This window comes from Bradysia coprophila (assembly GCF_014529535.1).
Source record: "Bradysia coprophila strain Holo2 chromosome X unlocalized genomic scaffold, BU_Bcop_v1 contig_38, whole genome shotgun sequence".
NCBI classification, from domain to species: domain Eukaryota; kingdom Metazoa; phylum Arthropoda; class Insecta; order Diptera; family Sciaridae; genus Bradysia; species Bradysia coprophila.
The window spans coordinates 1,396,937-1,414,702 of record NW_023503327.1 but is presented as its reverse complement, the minus strand read 5'-3'; the positions used below and the strand labels follow the sequence as shown (position 1 = coordinate 1,414,702).

The window sequence follows — 17,766 nt, the reverse complement described above, 5'->3', positions numbered from 1 at the left end:
ACATTAATGACAATGAAATAAAACGTTGTAATAAATTCAACAAGTATGTTCATCCGAAAATGAAATAATCTTTTTTTTATTATCTGTAGCACCGCTGGAGTTACAAGCGTACAAGTACACACTATGTTATACACAGATATACGTATACAATGCACAGTGTAATAAATGTGTGGCATAAAAATTCATTTACTTCGTGTAGGTATAATAATATTGTACAGAATGCTAATTCTCATCACGATCTACTTTTTATTTCGAATTTTTTTTTCTACTTTTTAAGTGTTTTTTATGCAATTTTCGTTATGAGAAATAAAATCGTCCGATATATTATGAATATGAAAAATTATTTAATTATTTTACGTAATAGGCGTTCGCTCATCATTAAATTTACATTTTAATTATTTACGGAATGAAAACAGACTCTGATGCTATTTTAAATAAATTATTTAATTTTTGTAATTTTTTTTTCGGTTGATTGATGAAAACGTCCATTACAGCATATATGTTGTGGAATAGTTAAGAAAATAATCAAATTAAAATTATAAACATTTTTGTACTTAATTGCATCAAATTTTATTTTTAACTACAAAAAAGGCAGGGTCAGCCGAAATATATGCTTTAGTCTCGGCGCAAATGTACCTGTTGAGCTTACCCATATTTTAGAGAGATTTTACAATTATAAATCGTATGATTGATCTATTGGAACATAGGTGTCTTTTTTTTTTATTTATTATTAAGGGTAGTGTTGTTCTGCTCATTTCTGTGCAGAACGCGCACGGAGGCCTCCGTTGGGCCTATTGTGCTCACTATTTTTTTGGTTAGACATTTGCAGTTTTTTGGGATCATCCAAGCTAGCTAAGTAGTTTGGAATTTCCTCCGGTTGCAAGGATCTGTTTCTCCAGGCCGCACCTGAGAAAGCATTCGGTTTTGTCAACATATTTTTCATATTATTAGTAATGAAAGCGTGACAATAAAAACGAAGTCATTGTGTTCCCGAACACTAAAAACAACAATGACACATACATACATACACACAGCATAAATGTAATTTAAGCTGCATTGTTTTTCATGTAGAAGAGACAAATAAATGAATGTCCAAATCTGTAAAACAAAAGAAAAGTTCACATTCGAACCGAAAGCCCAAAGGCCAAAAAGTTCCTAGGAACATTAAAGTCGGACTTTATGAGAGACCAACCATTACGCCTTCCGGCAAAAGTTCTTTCGAACCAATTGCATCACTCATCGCATTATGATGGCATTTAGCGATCCAATTCGAAACACTGATTTTTACTCACTCGAAGCACATGTACGCAAACAATTAAAATATTACAAAGGTCACACACAAAAGACCAAATTCATACACAATTGTATAGCGAGTTGAAAAATGAAAAGAAATAAATTTTGATTTTGTCAAAAATCTATAAAATTGCAAGGTGGAATCACTGTTCACTATTAATCACGGATGTAAAATTATTAAAATTAAGAAAATTGTCACAGAATAAATGAAGTTGCACAAGAAATAATTTGTTTATGAGAGCTGTGATGAAACACGTCCGCTCTCCATGACGCCTTTTACTATCTCTTTTACTAACATAGATGTCGCTAGTAATCGATATTTTTCCAAACGCGATTGTGCATGTGACGTATGAGAACTCTGTTCAGAATCTTGCTTTTCTTAGAGACCTATTGCGGTCGCTAGAGCTGACTAGTGTTAATTAACAGCAGAGACTAATAATTCGATCAAACACGACATTTAAACACGTGACACACATGGTGTGAGTCGATCACTATACCGATTGAGCTACCTGGACGTGATATAGGTAAATTGAATTATTTTTAACGCTCAACAAAGCAGGGTCGGTTTTTGTGAATAGTATTTTTCATGACTAGGGACTCGCCTCGGATCAACAAATTTCACACGAAAGCTCTCCTTTTCATTTTTATCCCGAGTTATGTAATGGATTTTGCATGCTGAGGGCGTCGGAAGTAGTGCTTGAAACATGAAAAGTACGGTTTTCGACGCATGTAAATTGATTTTCCATAATTTGCTAAAATTTGCCAGAATTTCATACATTTTTATAAAATAATTACCCAAATGTGATAACGGCAAATTCTAGTAAATATTGGACAATGACAGTCAAGGCAACCAAAAGCTAATAACGTTGTGTATCTGCTAGTGTGAAAAACCGATTTTATCGCTCATACAGATAAATCATAGTACCTAACTGTTTCCAAATTTTTATTATTTTGGCAAATAGTATTATAGCCCTTGCCTTCGGCTCGCGCTATAAACTTCCCACTGGCCAAACTAAAAATTTGGAAGCAGGTAGGTAATGTTCTATTCATTTTATCACCATTTTTCGAACGAGTTTACTAAATTAAACATGTCAGTGTTCAGCGAAGATTTTGTAAGATAACTTTTCCTTGATCATCACAGCAATAATTTAGATTTATAGAAAAATTGATTGTAATTCAGAGGCATTGAGTTTGAAAATTACATTTCCTGATGTAGATTTCATTGCTAACCGCAATATGAGTTCAGACTTTGTTACTCTTGAACTGGTTTTTCAGATGCTATTCATTATATCTCAAATTTTTCGAAGTGTCATCCGCTGATATAAAAAAAATGACGGTAAAGAGATCACTCATAAAGGATGTCACGTTCAAAGATGAAACAAAACAACTTAGTTGCATACGAAAATAGGTTTTACATGCTACATGCGTCGAAAACTGCACTTTTCATGTTTCAAGCCCTTCTTTCGAAGCCCTCAGCATGTAAAATCCATTAAAAAACTCGGGATAAAAATGAAAAGGCTCGGCTTAACCTCGGATCAACAAAATTCACACGAAAACTCTACTTTTCATCTTTTTATCCCTAGTCATGTAAAATACTATTGTCTCATACTTTCGCTTATCATATGTTGAATGAATTTGTCAACACTGCTCTCACACTCACACAATTAAGGGCCTTTTGCCCAACTCGTTTAATAAATCATGTACGCGTTTCTTCTACTTTAGTTCTGTACGTTATCTCAGCATAAGCAGACCTAATAGTACAAGTTGTATCCGTTTATATAACACTGGTGTTTTATTGTTCGAGTAATTGAAACGTTTGGATAAGAATTCTACTCTGCTCCCATTTTTCAATAACTTTGACGTTTTGACGTTTTGCAAATGTCAAATTTATCGAAAAACTAAATTTTCTCAGATTGTCTGGTTTCAGAATGTTAGTCATTGTACAATTTTTATACAAAACAGTACAAAATCAAAATAGGATAGTATCTACGCAGACTATGAAATGTAAAAAAGTGTAATTGACTATGGAATTAGCCATCTTTAATATAAAAATAAGAACCGAAACACCATTGCAAAAAAAATGTACGTACGCTTACGTTACGTCTGTTTTAATAGCTGAAACAACGACTCCTTTTGCGAACAAGTGAATCATAAAAATGTGGTATCATTACTTAGTATATCCGCCTATGTATTTTGGTATTTGCGACAATCATATATGTTGTCTCAGATGCTACGGAAATATGTAACTATTTCTCGCAGTTAAAACGCTGTATGATTCAAGAACAGTATGCAAAACCATACATGAAAACATTGCTGTAGAGATTTTCAAGCATTTTAGTCATACGATTTTGTGCGAAAAATCCGTTTGAATTTCATAAGGAAAAATCACAAAAAGGGGCTCTGTGGGAAGGGCATCGGCGAATATGGTACACGCGATCATAGTATGCACCCTTTTACTACATGTAACGAAAAGTCATGACTGTGCCAGATTCGCCTCCTAGTTACCTCACGCCTATTCTTGTCAACCTGTCGCTTAATTCGTTTAAAACTTCCCACTGGCATGCAGAAAAATCGAACAGAAATTGATAAAAACACGAAAATGTTTGTTGTTGCAGGCCTCTAAAACAAAATCAAGGAATTTAACTGGTTTTCAAGCAAAAATAAGGAAATATAAGGAACTCTAAGGAGAAAATTATGAATTTTCGAGCCAATTTTATTAAAAAGCCCAAAGAAAAATGACGAAGATGAGGACGAATGATGAAGAGATGAAAAATGACTTACTTGTGAAATACACAAATTTCAAAACCGTACCACGATACATTCGGACGTTACTAATTTCAGGAGCATGTAGCGTATGGAACGTCTATCATCAGATCATAGTGTTTTTTGATTGTTGAAGACGAGCCGTCTCAGTGTAAAGAATCGGGTGTGTAGGATAAATACAAAGTATATAAACACTGAAGGTAATGCAGACCCTCAGCGGATCAGAGAAATTACGGATCCAAACTTTAAGGTGAGTTCATTTTCGTATGTTGTCTTACTTAGACTTGTGCAACATGACGGCCCTAAGTCCTTCCAATTCACCACTAAATACAACTTGACGCAAACAAATTTTATATGTGTGCAACATAACGCCGCTAAATCGTTCGAAATTCACCACTAGATGCAACTTGACGCAAACGAATTCAATAGTGTACAACATGAAGGAGCTAAATTTCACCTGAAAGTTTGGATCCGTATGTAACTGTGGATTTGCATTACCTTCAGTGTTTATATACTTTGGGATAAATATGCATTCGATGATAACTTTGCACCTTTCGAACCTTTTTTGGAAAGGAGGAACCATCATTTGGTGCCGAAATGCGTTGTTTTTTATTGCAAAATGTAGGTTTGTGTGGTAAAGTAGCATAAATCCGAGAAAACTCAATTGTTCACGAAAATTATCCCCGTTCGCAGTTTTAGTTTCTTTGGATTGGACTGCTTTGCAACACAAATCTGTATTTTTGTAAAATTTGTTTGACACACTGTTCACTTTCAGCACTCTCGTTAGAGCGAGATCCGCAAAACCACGCGGATCCCTAGTTTCCGGTGAATATAATTTTCATAACGTTGGACACAAGTAAAGTCGAGTAAAATTCACTTTGTTAGGTTGCATCTCCTCAACACAGAAGTTTCTATACCTTCTATACTGAGCAACGTAGTTCTGACAACATTATTACGCTAAACATCACAGACGCAACATTATAAAACTTATATTCACCCGAAAGTCGACATCCGTATTTCTTGCTATTAACTGAGGGTTTGCGGTACCTTCATTATTTATATACTTCGCCACTTAGTGCGTTAATAATATACCATATTTTGGCACTGATAATGGTTCTACCTGTTTTTTTCCAGAAGGATTTGCGAATTCAAGGTTTTCGAAAGTTTACTTGTTATCCGCACGAATATTGGCAGGTGCTTTAGACAGCTATGGTCAAGGAGAACCCAACGTTTTTTCACATTTGAGTTTGAAATTCTGGCGCTTAACAAATTTTTAAGAGAAAAATAGTCTTGCCAGAGAAATTTAGGAAAAATGAGGAAATATTGAAAAATAAGGAGGATTACAAAGTTCGGGTACCTGGTCTACTGATGCGACGAATGATAATTGGATGTGAAAAACGTCGATTTTATTAGTGAATTTACAATGAATTTTTATCAAACTGAAAAACTATTATACACGAAAGTTGCTTAGCTTCAATTTAAAAATTGATTCTGCACAAAGGAATATAGAAGCTGAGTTTATTGCATTGAGTTCAAATTTACTGTTCCCACTTTTATGAAATACGTCTGCGATGTCGATTAAATTTTAATTCGCACTGGTTTCTGACCCATCACTCTGAGACGTTGTTGGGTCTCCTCCTGCTCCTGCTGCATCGGTGTTAGTCCCAGCACCTTCCGCATTTGAATTAGTTTCCGCGCCTTCTACATTGGTCCCAGCACCTTCTGCATTGCTGTCAGTATCAGCACTTTCTGCATTGCTGTCAGTATCAGCACCTTCTGCATTGGTGTCGGTCGCAGTACCTTCAGCATTGGTGTTAGTTGTAGCATCTTCAGCATTAGTGTTAGTCGCAGCACTTTCTGCATTGGTGTTGTTCCCTTCACTTTGCCCCTTTGCTAGATTTTGATTTACCTTTGCTTCAGTAATGTCAACTCCTTCAAATGGACCAAGTAAATTCGCCAATCGCCCTTCGTACGAGTTGATTATTTTAACGAAATCTGCCAAATAAGTTTTAGTTTTGTCTACACTTTCAAATGTCGACGAAGAAACCAGTTGAGTTATTTGTCCGACCAATGGATTCAATGCTTCAAAACACAAACGCAAAAATGGCGAGACATTGTCGGTCTCTGATACCAATACCGATCCCATATTTGCATTTACGCCGTGCGTAGCCAATACTTGAAGATTCGAAATAAATGTCAGAATTGCTATCGCTTCGAAAGTAGACGTAGAAAATTGTTCGCCACTATTTAGAGCAGTTTCAGCAATAAAACTGATCGTAAACATGTTAAGTCGGGCACTTTTAACCATATCCTTAAAGTCAATTTTCTCACTGCGATCCTGCCTTCGTACGCTGAATCTCTTATTGAATTGCTTCAAACAGGTCGCGATTGAGTTCTGAACACTTGTAATGACATTGTTAACGGGTGTGTCCAGTTCACCAATCATTTCCGTTAAGTTCGCTACAAGTGAACGGTATGCCGCCGATTTCGATGACAATGTCTTTTCCACTTGATACAACAGATTGGTGGGTGTATTGTCGACTTTGGAAAGTAAGCTGAGTGCTTCAAGTAAATTGGTTGACCGGTTTGCGAGAATCGGTGATGTGTTGTTAGTTAAATCTTGCAAACTGTCTATTTGCGCGTTGAAAGATGCAAGGATAGACTGTCCAAAATCATAAGTCGGTTGCGGAAACTTTCTTACAACCCGTTCGACTCCGCTACGACAATCTTGTACACCTTTTCGCCAGTCATAGCAATTACCACCAAGTAAGTTCGATAGAAGGCCAGATTGCACTGTAAGTGCTGCCTGCGGACGGCAAAATCGGCGAAAACAGTAAGAAAACGAAAATGTTTCCATTTGAATTGCTTTTTCTTACCTCGAACAAAATTCCCACAGTTAGAAATGTGTTAAGCTTCATCGTTCGTCCAAATCTATGAGAATACTAAGTTCATATCAGGTCTGGTTCATTTTATATACGTTTAAGCTGAATAAATATTTGGCTGTCGGTTCTTCATACCATATGTATCCATTTTTAATCTAAGTACAGGTAACACTGAAACTAAGCTCTTTTCATCTAACATTTCGGAATGAATGTGTAAAATATGCATCATCCTCATGGCAATTTGAAACGTCAAGTGGCAAATAATACTTTTGCAGGAAACGACCCTTGCCAAGGTATACCGCAATTTTCGGCTTGATGTAAAGTCCTGCACTATAATTTCATGTGTAAGTTACTCATTTTGCGGAGATAAAATTCAAATGCAGAAATGGGACCAAAAGGCTTTCAAAAAAAGCTAGCTCGAAACAGGTCAGGTTCACCTGAAACTGCCTGAGGCTGTTTTGACCTGAAGCTGTTTTGACCTGAAGCTGTTTTGACCTGAACCTATTTTGACCTGAAACTGATTCAATCAATTTTGAAATGCCTTGAATTTACCTGAAACCTGAATATAATGATCAGGTCAGACCTGACAGGTATGACTGAAAATTTGTATGAATCTGTCTTCGACCTGACCTGATCTGACCTAAAGTTTCCGTGTCATTTCTTGCCCTCGGTCGACCGATTCCGTGCCTTAGTTTGAAATCTTAACAGAGCCAAATCAATGAAATTTCATTTTTCTTATGATTCGCTAATGTTACACGTCCCATTTCTGCATTTAACAATTCATTTGATATTGCGAAACAACCAAAGTGTCTTTGCAATTAGCTTCTGAACAGCGTTGAATCAATCAAATAGTTGACAACAGTGTAGTCGACAGAATTAAATTTACATTTTACTTTCAATTTTAATGTAAATTATTCATTATATTCACTATCAGTTGTACACTTGTAATCCAGTGATCTAAAATAGTATCGGAAAATTAGGTCGTCGAAAAATCAAAAAACCCCTGTCAGAAACGAAAATATTTTTCGAAGTAAAATGAGTCTATGGTACTGACCAATTCAGAAACCACAGGGTGTCGGCTGGGCAGGTCGTAAAACTCAAATAATTATTTATATTAAAGAGGGATTCTTTTGAAAAACAGCCTACCGAAATCGGACGCATTTTCCAGTGGACTTTTTTATATGTGCCTAGAAAGGTATTCGACCCTAGAAGCCAAACCCACTTTCAAAAAAATTCTTCGAAGTTTGTGTGGCTGGTGAAAGGTGATCAAAAACCGAAAACTTGCACTTTTCTTACAAAAATTTCTTCAGTTACGCGAGGCGTACAGGGTCGTGTGGGGTGTCATTAGAAAGGTAATCACACGTACTATTGAGCCGAATAGGGACTTTTTGTGTTTAAAATTCATCGACACTGAAATACAGTCAAAGGCAGTCAATTTTCAGCATAAATTTGCTTCAGCTGTTTTTCAGCTGATCCACACATACAATCAAAACTGGTTTTCCTTGCTCATACGGTTGAAGCTGCTACACGCACGCGCATCGTAGTGGTAAAACCTTATAAAGACGTATAAACGGTTGTGATTGTTTGTATGGATCAGCTGAAAAACAGCTGAAGATAATTTATGCTGAAAATTGACTGCCTTTGACTGTATGTGCAGTTAAAGGTTTCAACTGAAGACTAACACTGTTCTTTCTGAAATTTCTCGAGGTACACAAAACGTACACGGTCGTGTAGGGTGTCATTTGACAGGTAATTTAATGTGCTTTTGGGCCAAATAGGAGATAAGGATATTATTGTAGGAGATGAAAAATCTATTTTTCATACATAGGACCCGAATTTTCTCCGTCAAATATGAAAAATACTATTCGTACCGCGGACTAAAAGTCTTTATTAGCGTATTCGATTCCAGACCTCGCCTTCGGCTCTGTCTGGAAATTTCTCACACGCTAAAAAAGACTTTTAGTCCTAGGTACGAAATGTACTATTTCACAACGCAGGCTAGAAAACAGTTCCCTTGACTGAAAGTCATGGGTCTTACGGATGATAAACACTCTAAAATGTTTGTCACACAATGTTCACTACTATGATTGAAAATACATGAATGTATGACCAATAAATACAGAAAATGTTTGTCACACTTTGTTCATTCTTTGATAACACGATAACTCGAGTAATTCTCAATGGATTTCCAATTTTTTTTTTATTCGACGGGGAATTAAATTCCTGAGGTTAAGTTCGAAGATAGGCTATAACGGACGGGTGATCTCTGAGATATTCCTAAAAGAATTTTTGTCTTGTCGCTTGATAACACGATAACTCGAGTAATTTTCAATGTATTTCCAAAAAAAAAACAGATTATCTGTCTAAATAATAGTCTCCTTATCATACGGAGTAATTTTCGACTTTCCAAGAAAATTTATTTTGATAAGTACTGAAATAACTCTGGTTAAGTTCGTTAATGGAAAATGCTGAAGTAATAATCTGTTATTTATTCCGAAAAGACTTTTATGTGTCATTTATTGTTGTCTATGCTAGAAAAAAAAATCAACGAGTGTGAACTTTGCGGCCAGAGCGAAGCGAGGGCCGTAATCACACGAGTTTCATACTTTATTCATGATCAAATAAGGCCGAGTTTCAGTAGATTTAATTGCTAAAAAAATTCTCAGAATTTAGAAAATTTAAACGAACGTGAGCTTTACAGCCAGAGCGAAGCGAGGCCTTCCATAATTTTTTTTTTTATCGACTAGGACTGATATTCATGAGGCTTAGGTTAGTAAATGGAAAGTATTTGAGTAACAATCTAGACTTTATTTCGAAAAGATTTTTTTGAGTGATTTCGTGGTAGTTGTTTGTATACAAAAAATTGAACAAGTGTGGACTTTGCGGCCAGAGCGAAGCGAGGGCCGTAATCCACACGTAAATGGAAAGTATTTGAGTAACAATCTAGACAGATTCTCGTGAATTTAAGATTTCGTAACTTGACAGTGGTCATCTTAAAAGTTACGAATCGTATGGACATTCGCATTAAGGTGACAAGTGGAATTCTTAAATTCACGAGAATCGGCGCCCAGAGTGCAGATTGTCGTATTTTCGTAACTTTAAAGAATTCGTAACTTCGTCGACAGTTCTTGTAGGATTTTATACACGCAACCGTCAAGTTACGAATATTTATTCAGTCAGTCAAGGGACCTGACCCACCCATAAGGTGCGGCCTAGTAATTTTCTCCCCACAGCAGAATCTTCGGAAGCCTTTGGTGTGAAAAATGTTGACCTCTTGACTTTGTGAAAAAAGTAGGAAATTTCATTTTCTCGGATATATTGTGGCCCTCGCTACGCTCTAAATGAACTTTTCCAACTTTTCTTCCCAAATAACTGAGCAAAACACCGTTCAAGCAAAAGAACTCACTCGCCCAGGCGTCTATTTTGAGAAAATGCAAATACCATAAAACTCAAACAGTTGGCCTATTGCGTATTTACGACGCTTAAATTTATTATTCAAAGGTTCACCTAGAAAAACAATTTGCTAAACTGTATGCAGCCAATTGTATTTTGCTTTAAACGCGAATAAATTAGTCGCATAAAAGCTGAACAAATATTTTTTGCAGATTTTACGCCGTGAGAGTTGTCTATTTTTAACTTCTTGTTTCTATTTCTACTCTCATTTAAAATTCATGGGATTAATTTCATTGGTAAAGCAAGTAGCTCCGCTATTAAAAGAAATTTGCGAATATCAATTTTTCAAAGAAAGAAAAGGTGTCGTTCCATCTATGTTGTGCTATGCCCACTTTTCACGGTTTTCGAACTTTTTCGGATTTGACTGTCCCTTTGGTTCCTACCCTATCCATCTCTAACTTTAGTTGCTTTGCTATTCAGGTGTAAGGTAATATTCTTGTGTTAGTCTACGTTAGAATTTCAACCAACATCCCATTCAGCTTATATGCCCAAAATGCTAAACAGAAATTTGATGATCTTTGCGTTGCAACCAGGTCTAATATTGAGAATTATTTTACTAAATTTCACTAAATTTGATGAATTTTTAAGTGAAAGTTACTAATTTACTTCCAAAATCCAAAATTCTCTATATTAATTAGTCCTCGGTAGCAGCACTCCAATAAATCTTAAGCGTGTCTCTACTTATATGAGAGTTGGCAAAAACACTCGCTTTACTTATAGTTACTAACGCGCTCATCTTTTTGATTAGCGTCTCCGTCTGTTAACTAAATCAAACGCTGCGAATAGCGGAAGCAGACTGAGCAAATCTATTTTTAAATATTGTTTACTGGTGAAAATTTGTATTCATATTGACGTAGATGATTACATGGAAATAAGACAATGTGTAAATTTTTACGGCGGGCATTTGCCTCGATTGATAAAGGAAAATATCACGTGATGTTCCGTTTGAAGATGTGCTGTTGATGTTAAAATAGACGCGGAAAACTACTGCCAGATGACGTTGGAGATGACAATCAACAGATAAACGTTAGAAAACGTGTAATGTCTAGTTTCCTCTTACCAAAAAAGTACTCCGCTTGAGAGACAAAATTTAATTTTTTCAATTTTTGCTTTGTTCATTTGAGAGCTTTCACGGCTCTCTCACGTAGTACTTTTTGTTGAGTACTTTTCTGGATTTTTAAAATTTTCACTGAGGGTTATCGGAGCTTTTAGTTGTGAAAGCGAAGCACTACGAGCGTCGAGCTGAAGGTAATGTATTGTAAGAGTGAAATTGACTCCTTTGAGGATAGGTTAATCGATTTTTCTTCACACACAGCGAATGCCTTTTTGAGATACTCTGCTTAGTCAAGTCTCAAGAGGAATGACTGAAGGATTGCCTCGCCAATGGAATGCTTTTCCGAAGAAGTTTACATTTGTTTTTGCTTCTCAGTTTTTGTCCTTCAGGAGAAATTTGCGGTCGGATTTTGAGGACAGAGACCGTGAGAGGAAACCGAAGAGTCTAACGCGTTCAGGTAAGTGGAGGCTCGTTTCTTGACGGTTTTTTTCGGAGTGACTAAGCACGATATGAGAGATGTTGTTGGTGTTATGGCAATCCTTTTTTGTCATGTTTGCGTCCATTGTCATTTGATTGAGTGGTCATTGTGACAGTGACTACGACGCGAGGTTTTTGTCTCTGAAAGAATGTTTTACTCGAATGGTGGTTTATTATCTTCTTGCTACGTTTTGGGAGCCTTTTTAAAGTAGCTTTCAATTGATTTCTGAATGAATTTCCCATCAGAAGATGGCAAAACTATCACCGTAATTTTCCAAAACGTGTCCAATCGGGCTGTTGTCTCGCGTAACGAACTAGTGGAAGCGACTGAATATGGTTAGACCACGCTAACCTCTGACCGCCACTAGATTCGGAGGTCGAAACAGATTGACTCGTCTTTAATGCGCTTTCCGCGAACCCTGGGAAAGGGAAGAGCCAAAGCTCTGTTAATTTTTTCTGTTTGTTGTGTTACGTAGAATGGTTCGAAGCGTAAGTATTCTGTTTGTTATGTTGCATAGAATGGTTTGACGCGTAAGTATGATGGATGTCTGTATGCGGTCTGAAAGGCCTTAACCGTGGTGGATTGTAAGTGAAGCGCCGCTCGCCTCATAAGTTTGTATGTTATCTACTGCAATCGAATCTTATGTCATGAACCCACTTGGCCCACTTAGCCCACTTGGTTTCACTCATTCACAAGATATGAGTGTAGATGGAACAATGTGGCTGCACTAATAAAAATAAGAGATTGGCAACATGGCGGCATTTTCCTTGGCATTTTCATGTGTTCTTGACTGTATTTTTCAAAAGTAATTTTCTCCATTGGTTTGCATAACGTCCTATAAACTTTCTTAACTACGGTCGCTCACCTAATAAGTAACTCTAAGCCTTAACGACTTACAAATTTCTATAAGGTATAGTTGGCCGTGTGGTTTTTGGAAATTTTTAACTTTTTGTTAGTTTCCAGGATCTTTTTCAATTAAAAGCTTTAATATCTTATGGACCTACCAGCCAGACCATACCTTAATCCATAAAATTTGACTTGGTTTGATTGATTTTTGTTTCCATCGTTTTATTCGTTCCACATAACGATAACTTCTCTCTTTTCATTGCTTCCATTCTACATGGTACGAGTGAGTAGAACTACTCTCAACGATTCAATTTAGAATGAAGAGAACTACTTTGCCAGCGAAAGTCACTCCTGGTCGAGATTCAAAAATTATGAAGATTGAACGTTTGGCCTCGTAATTAATCACAAATTAATTAATTTTAAATGAGTTTTACATTTGAATATTCAATGCTTTCGGTGAATCGAGCGTTTTCGCTAATTTGTGGTAATTTTATTTAAATGATGGATTACGATTTGTGATAAAAACATCTTTCTACTTACATAAGACAATCAAGATCAACGGTTTGCATTTCGAAATCATGGTCATAATCAGGGACTAAACTAAGGAACATCGCAGGTGGGAATTTGCCCACCTGCGCCCCTCAAATTCCCACCTGCGAATCTAAATTTACCCACAAGAAAAATTATAATTATCTGACAATAATGAGAAGAATCTAATTTTAATAAAAGTTTTGCCTGCGGCGCATTGAACGTATCTGAAAAATGATAATGGCTGATAAAGCTCCGTAAAAGATGCAAACCTAGCAAAATCTGGCTCTTATTCCTTAAAAACAACGGAGATATCAACTTTTGAATGTGAATTCCTGCACACAAATTTGATATATCGGATTCGACCGCTTTTTTATGCAGCGCTCCAACCATACCACTAAACCCTTGGATTGCAGCTTTCAAATAAGGGAATGATATTTACACTAACAGTAGTATTTAGTATTTTGATATAAATATTTAGTAGATGTCTATAGCGTAGTAGATTTCATCGACTCCACTTGTTTGTTTCTTTTAAGCATATGAAAAAAGACGAAGATGATGTTGAAGCTAATAACTTTTTGAAAGTATTTTTCAAAGGAAAATTATGAGATCGATCCGGAAATCTTAAAGTTGAAAATAGAATACTGAAGGAATAAGACCTTTTAATTTGATTTGATTTTCTAACCTGTCTATGAACTGAACCACAGGAATTTGATTCTTCGTCGAACAAAAAAAAATGTTTTGAGAAATCGGTTAAGGGTCATTCAAATAGTGCGCACGCTAAAAACATGAGACAAAACATCCAAATCGCATACAAAAAAGATGTTTTGTCTCACGTTTTTAGCGTGCGCACTATTTGAATGACCCCGAATTACTCATGGACATTTTGAGTGATTTTTCGAATAAGACCCAGGAGAGGGATTACGGCATCAGTTCTCTTTTCTCAATTCTATCAAAACTCTACTGTTAGAGAACGATTCACTACTTCACTGAAATATGTCGCAACAAAGCCAATGTCAACCGAAAAATAATTAATTTTTTACTGGACGGACTGAAGGACTCTGCAGCAGTAATCAGTTTTTCAATCGACCCTATATCGGAATGGCAATAAGAGTCTAACGAATGGATGAAATGACAGCAAACGTTTTTTCAAATTCTTATCGCCAAGCATATAGCTGCGATATAGGGCCGATTAAAAAACTGATTACTGTGCCAGAGTCCTGAGGTCATGGGCTTTACGATGGCATTTTATTTGACTGAAGTCCGTTGAGTAAAAAATTAATTATTTTTCTGTTGACATTGGCCTTGTTGCTGCGACATCTTTCAGTGAAGTAATGAATCGTTATCTATCAGTAGAGTTTCGATAGAATTGAGAAAGAGAACTGATTTCGCAATCCCTCTCCAGACTTACGGTCATGATATTACTTTGGCATAAAAAATTGTTACTTTGGCGCCCAAGATTTCGTTTTTAGGCGCCCCGTTGAAAAGTTTCCCACCTGCACAGAAATCCTTATTTTAGTCCCTGGTCATAATGCTCGGAGCAAGTCAAATTTAGTTAATGCAAAATTAGTGCGACAGACTCGGTACTCGGAGAAATCTAGGCAGTACAGTGAATTCATTCGGCTCTTTTTCAGTAAGGAACGAATTTAACTTTAATTCTTTGAACAGATCCACTTCATGTTCAACCTGACCGAAACAGGGCCTATTTTATAGGAATTTAATTCCTTAAAATTCTTACAAAATTGCCTTAAAATTCCTAAATTAAAGCATTTTTAGGAATTAAATTTCTAAAAAAGGTTCTGAACCTGAGTCAAGTGAAGTTGATCTGATTAGAAACTTATTCTTGAATCACCAAAAATATGTGTGTGCAACGGAAACTTACTGCAAGCTCAATTTTAACAATTTCCTAACTTATAAAAATCGGTCTCCCATAAACGCCACAGTTTGAAACCTATGTCATATTACTACCTCGGCTTTTTATTATCTTTCAATCAGTAGTCTCTATCGTAAAAGCCAAATTTATATTCAAAATGTAGGTAGCAGGTGTCGATGAGGAAAACTATTAATTATTCTCCATAATTTCCGAAAAGAGGTAATTACCATATATGTGGTACATGGTACAAAACAGTGACAGTGACGGTTTAATGTTCCAAATTGTTTTTATTTCAAAAAAAAATTCCATCAAACCCGGAAAGCTTATCAATCAACTAAATCCTTATAATGACCGTCGATCTTATTATTTATTCAATAGCATTTAAACGGAGACCACCTTGCGGACATATTAAGTTATAAAAAAAAGAGTTAATAAATAAAAACGAAACCAATTAAGTCAAGGTCATGAAATTCTCAAACCTCAACCGTATCACTTTATATAATTCACCATATACATATATTCGTCACAATCAGAAATCTATTTTGTCTTTTAAAAAAAAAGTAATAAAAATTTCATGTTACCAGTACGAGTGATTTTTGTTTATTCAATAAACTGCATGCTACTTCACCTTGAGAAAAATATTAAATTTTTTCACATGCTATAGGTAATATATGCACGTATACGTATATATACACAGCGATGGCATATTGCGTTACACATGAGGGACGTATAGAATATATGTATTACTTTTACGATAATATAACAGAAAAACAATCCGGCTACGTGCAGTCCCCACGAACTTTCAACGTTATATTGATCATTACGTACATTAACTGCACGGCTTCGGCTCTGTACATCAAATCGTCAAAATAAACATATTAAACAGAGGTGCATATACTATTATGCAATTCAGTGATGATATTTGTAACTTACGCCGCCTGTGTGCAATGTCGTATGAACGCATTTTATTGCACTAGTGCGATAAAGGATTTGCAAGGGGTTTCTGAAGTCACACTAAGAGTATCTTCAGTATTTATGCGATTTTCTTCATTGCGTAATAGTTATTAATCTACCAAGGTAGGTATGAAGGTATTTTTTCGCACTAGATGTCGATTGTCGATCCGAGGCGAAGCCGAGGTCGACAAGACGTCGTATGCGAAAAAATACCGGCATACCCACCGTGGTAGATACAACGTTTTTCGCAATGTCGGGCCATAATCACCTTTCCAATGCAAAACATTACCAAAATTTCTACCAAACATTCACATGCAAACATGAATTCATTTGAACGATCAAGCAACCTGCACTATATACACATTGAAATGTGATGTATGGAGACGCGCTAAATAAAATCAAGTAGTCAATGCTTAGTATGTACGCTTCAACAATACGTTCTGTATAATTGTGTGACTCTGTAGCCGAATGGCTATGGTCGTTGCTTGGTGTTTGAAAGAATTTTGGTGTTGGATGTTCAAATCCTGGTCTGTGCGAAGTTTTTATTTATAAAATTTAGTCTTTCTTAAAGGTACTAAGCTCTGTAGCGTGCGAAAAAAAGGTAAAAAGCCCAAGTGCGAAAAAAATAATCAAAAACGCACTGTGAAATAAATACCTTCAAAACGACATTAAATGGATGCATGGAAAGGTGATGATTATGGACCGGAATTGCGAAAAACGTTGTATGCAACACGAATCGTATGCGGGTATATTATCGCACACGATGTCTTATCTAGTGCGATAATATACCTTCATACGATTCTTTTTACATAATAGTATGTTGTGTTACAAGTATTGCAATGTTGATTTTTTCAGCACTAGACCCAAGTTTTCCTTACGAGCGGAGCGAATGACATATTTGACACATCACAGAAGAAAATTTCGATTATACATTCTAGTTGAATAATGTTGAGGGGAGTTACACTCGAGAGGTGGCATAGAGGCGATGTCAATCAAAGGAAACCACAAAAATGTATGGGAAACCAGACATGTTCAAATAATGACAGCGCCACCTCTCGAGTGTAACTCTATGGGGGAAACAAATCGCGTACACTATAAAAATGTTCACTTTCAGATGTCGTAGCGTTCACTTTTCGATGTGTTTTAGCTTAGACAAAAACGCTTTGTATTGCTACTGGGGTTTTAATCGAACTCAAAAGAAAAGGAAAATCGTTAAAAATCGACTATAAATGCTTGAAATTGTCAAAAAAAATCCTTTGAAACTATAGAAAATTCTTAGAAAATATTTTCAGGATTTTTTTAAAAGAAAATTCTTGTGCGCCGAAGGAACCAAGCAGAGTAATATACCGTTAATCCACAGACTTTAATGTTATAGGCTACGACTCATGACATGTTTTTTTCTCTCACCATGTTTAGTCTTATTACTCTTATACACGCAGGTTCTTTTTACTTGGCTAGTTTTACTTGGTTAGCAAAGGATTATTTTCAAGTCAAGAAAATTTTCAAAAACAAAATCTTCCTTGTAAAAATTATGTTGAAGTTAGCTTATACGACGGCATAGGCCTCAGGTCAAACACATTCCGGTATTACGAACTCTACGATTAGAATCTGCCATCTTTATATGGAAATCGCCCTTACATAA

General features: G+C 36.1%; 2 protein-coding genes across 4 annotated transcripts in view; both read right to left on the bottom strand.

Moving 5' to 3' along the window:
* The window catches only part of LOC119069572, a 38,909-nt gene that overhangs the window by 11,267 nt on the left and 9,876 nt on the right, over nucleotides 1-17,766 (bottom strand). The gene's annotated exons all lie outside the window — the stretch shown is intronic.
* LOC119069571 (transcription initiation factor TFIID subunit 4-like) lies at nucleotides 5,447-6,994 on the bottom strand. Of its 3 annotated transcripts, none has more exons than XM_037173653.1 (3): nucleotides 6,933-6,994; nucleotides 5,830-6,862; nucleotides 5,447-5,727 (listed from the first exon to the last, which is right to left on the bottom strand). In XM_037173653.1, the coding sequence occupies exons 1-3, from the start codon at nucleotides 6,972-6,974 to the stop codon at nucleotides 5,642-5,644; spliced, it is 1,161 nt and encodes a 386-aa protein (XP_037029548.1). In that variant the 5' UTR covers nucleotides 6,975-6,994; the 3' UTR covers nucleotides 5,447-5,641. The 3 variants fall into 3 exon arrangements, with proteins under 3 accessions (XP_037029548.1, XP_037029549.1, XP_037029547.1); XM_037173654.1 differs by having other exon boundaries at nucleotides 5,857-6,862; XM_037173652.1 differs by having other exon boundaries at nucleotides 5,447-6,862.